The sequence below is a fragment of the Eurytemora carolleeae genome, unplaced genomic scaffold (genome assembly GCF_000591075.1).
Source record: "Eurytemora carolleeae unplaced genomic scaffold, Eaff_2.0 scaffold185, whole genome shotgun sequence".
Taxonomy (NCBI): Eukaryota; Metazoa; Arthropoda; class Copepoda; order Calanoida; family Temoridae; genus Eurytemora; species Eurytemora carolleeae.
In genome coordinates this window covers 294,590-299,014 of record NW_019396153.1, presented here as the reverse complement: position 1 = coordinate 299,014, position 4,425 = coordinate 294,590, and the positions used below count along the sequence as shown (strand labels likewise).

General features: G+C 36.1%; 1 protein-coding gene across 1 annotated transcript; it reads right to left on the bottom strand.

Moving 5' to 3' along the window:
- Nucleotides 1-614: 614 nt before the first annotated feature.
- LOC111696622 (beta-1,3-glucan-binding protein-like) lies at nt 615-2,958 on the bottom strand. The gene is given in 2 exon segments (XM_023466277.1): nt 615-1,941; nt 2,837-2,958. Coding segments are annotated over 2 exon segments (1,362 nt in total). The 3' UTR covers nt 615-701.
- Nucleotides 2,959-4,425: the final 1,467 nt, after the last annotated feature.

The following is a 4,425-nucleotide window of genomic DNA, read 5'->3' as shown; positions in this document are numbered from 1 at the left end:
CTGTGAAACAGTTTCAGGCATAGAGAATAGAATATATATTAGAGGGGAATTTAAAGAATCACTCGGTATGATTTTTTTCAGTCCCTTTCAGCCTGAAAGGGAGTTAAAAGTGTACAAATCATGTAAATGTTCACAAATTATATTTAGTATAGTACATTAATACAGTATGTTCCCTAGATATTCATTTCAATTTCGAATTTTTTAAAGCGGTTAAATAAACTTTATAATGAATTAGGTGAATAAAAAACATCATTTGATTTATAGTTATAACGGAAAATCATCGTTTATAAAGTGAAAGGCATAGAGTCTATGTAAAATGATCATTGGTCAATTATGATACCAGCCTATTTCATAATTTGGTTTTCTTTTAACATTAATTTTAGATTTTCTATAAAATGATGTTCCAGGGCCCAAAAGGTTATATAGCATAAATATGTGAAGTACACCTGCAGTATGGAAACAGTACAACAAAATTGCCGTTTTACACTTTTTTCTAGTAAATTCCCCTCTAATATATATTCTATTCTCTTTGGTTTCAGGTCATCATTATAGAATTATTCTTTGTGGGAACCCTGTATATTTATAAACCTTCTCTGGGGGTAATTTGGGCCGGATTGGCTATAAAGCTGTTTTGACGTTTATTGAATACAAACAAGTAATCAAACAAAAAGATTATTTATATAGATATGTAAAACATAACTCTACAAACTCCAGACCTTGATGTAGTCTATCTGTAAAGCCCCGTCCTCTGTATCTATATTCCAGGTTGGAATCCAGTCCCTGCTTGACTCCCAGAAGCTCTTCTTGGATCCAGGAACATTCCCACTTTGCCAGGGCTTCTCACCATTAGCATTGTAACAACCATCTGGGAAGAAGTTCCCTCCAACAGCTACGTTCAAAATAAAGTAAAAATCTGAATCAAAGGGTGCCATTTTAGTTCCATCTTTCCAAGGATTGTCTCCGTTGAAATCTCAAAACTCCCAGAATCCACCCTCAGGAGGATAAACACCTCCGATGTAATTGTCATCCATAAAGGAGCTAATTCCGTCCTCATTCCACTCCAGTCGGTAGAGGTGAAAGTCACTGCTAAAATCGTTTTCCTCATTAACAGTCCACCATGATGTTTTCATGAAACCATTACTACCTGGATCCGGGCCCCAGTGCAGCGTAGAACCTGCTAGCTGTCTACCCTGTGCAACACCATTACAGTTTAAGTCTTCATTACCTCGAGACTCACACATGTCAATTTCTCCAGATCTTGGCCAACCTCCATATTTGGAATCTTTAGGCATGAGCCAAAGAGCTGGCCAAAGCCAATCTCCTTTAGGCAGTTTGGCTCTGATTTCGACAGTTCCACATTTAAAGTGAAATTTATCCTTAGAAACAAGTTTAGCAGATTGAATCGGATTAACAATGTTATCTCCACCGGAGTGAATAACACAGCCCCCGTCAATATTCCATGAATCTGTACATCCTTCTTCCCACAGACTGAGTTCTCCATTATAAAGAAAATCTTCTCCATACTCATCTGCTGTTAAGGAAGGTTTGATGAATAAATATCCATCCTTGGTATAACTGTTCTTCCTGTTGTTCCTGTAGTACTGAAACTCCCAGTTTCCTCCTCTCCAACCAGAGATCCAATGAGTCCACCGAGATTCATCAATCGTATCAAACTCTTCATTAAAGATAAGATCTCCTCTGGTATGGTTAAATCCAGCTGTATTCCCTGCTGCAGGACAAGGATTAGCAGTGATGTTTCCTTCATCAGTATTAAACTCTGAACTGAACACTTTTAACTCATATTTGTTGGAAAACAGACTTAAAGGGAAAATCCAAATATTTAGAATTTTGTAAAGACTAAAAAAAAAAGAAATCAAGTTATTTTCCAAGTTAGAATTTAGAAAATAATTTAGTTTATACTCAAATTGTGTGAACTTAAAACTTAATAGTAAAGAAAACCTTTAGATAAAGGAAATACAATATCTTAAAGAAAACAAACCTTATCTCAAACACAAACTTCTTAAGAAACAAAATATAGATATAACATATTTGTAAATTTATTTATAATATCTAAAACATGTATGAAAACCATAGAATAGCAAAAAAAATATTTAAATCTTAAAATTTATCGTTTAATAATTTGAACTTCACTATAGTAGCAATACCTGAAGAATTGGTTGCCAAAAATACTGAAAGATATGTGAATTGTGGAACATAGTAATAATCTATTTGATCGTGGTAAACAACTGACCCAGACCTGAAAATGTTTTTAAAACGTTGATTAAAAAGGTTGAATAAAAACAGACGAAATGAAAAGATCCAAAATGTCGTCTTCTGGTTAAAAACTTTTTTATAATAAAACATAAAGGAATTGAGTCTTCGCCACAAACTCTGATTTTCTAATTTCTTTATCTTTGCAATCCAATGTCGTAGACATTAGATATTTCTAACTTTAAATTCTGTTGAATAAAATAATCAAAGTTTGAAATATCAAAGGTCTACACCAACAGATTGTAAAGTTATATGGATTAGAAAATTTGAGTTATAAAAAAGACATCAAGCTTTTCAAATAAACAATTTAAAATTGTATTCTGCAATCTGCAAGACAAATAAACTTTCAAATCAGTGACAAAATATCCTACTCCTACTCCTACTCCTACTCCTACTCCTACTCCCTCTCCTACTCCTACTCCTCCTACTCCTACTCCTACTCATACTCATACTCATACTCATACTCATACTCCTACACCTACTCCTCCACTACTCCTCCTCCTACTCCTCCTCCTTCTCCTACTCCTCCTTCTACTCCTCCTCCTACTCCTACTCCTACTCCTACCTGTACTCTACTCCTACCTGTACTCCTACTCCTACTCCTAATCCTACTCCTACTCCTAGTACTATCCTACTTCTACTCCTACTTCTACTCCATCTCCTACTCCTACTCCTACTCCTTCTCATACTCCTACTACTATCCAACTCCTATTCCTACTTCTACTCTTACTCCTACTCCTACTCCTACTCCTACTTCTACTCTTACTCCTACTTTGACTCCTACTCCCTCTCCTACTCCTACTCCTCCTACTCCTACTCCTACTCCTACTCATACTCATACTCATACTCATACTCCTACACCTACTCCTCCACTACTCCTCCTCCTACTCCTCCTCCTTCTCCTACTCCTCCTTCTACTCCTCGTCCTACTCCTACCTGTACTCTAATCCTACCTGTACTCCTACTCCTACTCCTAATCCTACTCCTACTCCTAGTACTATCCTACTTCTACTCCTACTTCTACTCCATCTCCTACTCCTACTCCTTCTCCTTCTCATACTCCTACTACTATCCTACTCCTACTCCTACTTCTACTCTTACTCCTACTCCTACTCCTACTCCTACTTCTACTCTTACTCCTACTTTGACTCCTCCTTGTTTTATAAAAAGTGATGCTTGTTTTCTCCCTGCACTAGCTTTCTCTACAGTGTAGAGGATTCGGTCCGAGTTTAGTTTAGAGGCAGTCCTGATACAGGATACAGGATATCACATACTGAATACAGGATACAGGATATCACATACTGAATACAGGATACAGGATATCCAATACTGAATACAGGCTACAGGTTATCACATACTGAATACAGGCTATAGGATATCCAATACTGAATAGAGGATACAGAATATCCCATACTGAATATAGGATACAGGATATCACAAACTGAATACAGAGCACTGGATATCGCTTTCGGATACTGGATATAACATACTGGATAGCATCATACAGGATATTGCATACTGAATGCAGGATACAGGCCAGATAAATGGGACACATTAAATATCACATACTTGATACAGGATACTAGATACATATGAAACAATATACAATTTTTCGGCTTCAGGGAAAAGGAAACTAAGAATAGCATATAAGATACAGGTTACATTATATCAGATACAAGTTAACCGATACAGGGTATACAATTAAGTATACAGGATGCATAAGGCAGGATGCATGATACAGGATATAGAATACAGAATACAGACTAAAGGATAAAGGATATTTAAAATACGTAATAAATGATGCAGAATATCAAATACAGAATACAGAGGACCATCAACAAGCTATAGGATTTAGAATAAATGTGCTGTGAATCTATGAACACCTAGATAACAATGATGTAGCTGAAAATGGTTGGACTGAGACTAGTTTTAAGAAAATCTCTTGATAAAACATAAACCTGTAAAGAACAATGCAACCATGAACTTTATCAGAAAACAAGTGAAATTCGTTTTAGATTATTTTGGAAGTTTAGTTTTCTCGGCAGGTGTTTCATTTCGTCAATTTCGGGTAAAGTTTTAAATGCAGTAAACACATCAGCTAAAAAGCCAAGGGGGGGGGGGTTGTACCTTGCCTTATTTTTACTATAGAACTAT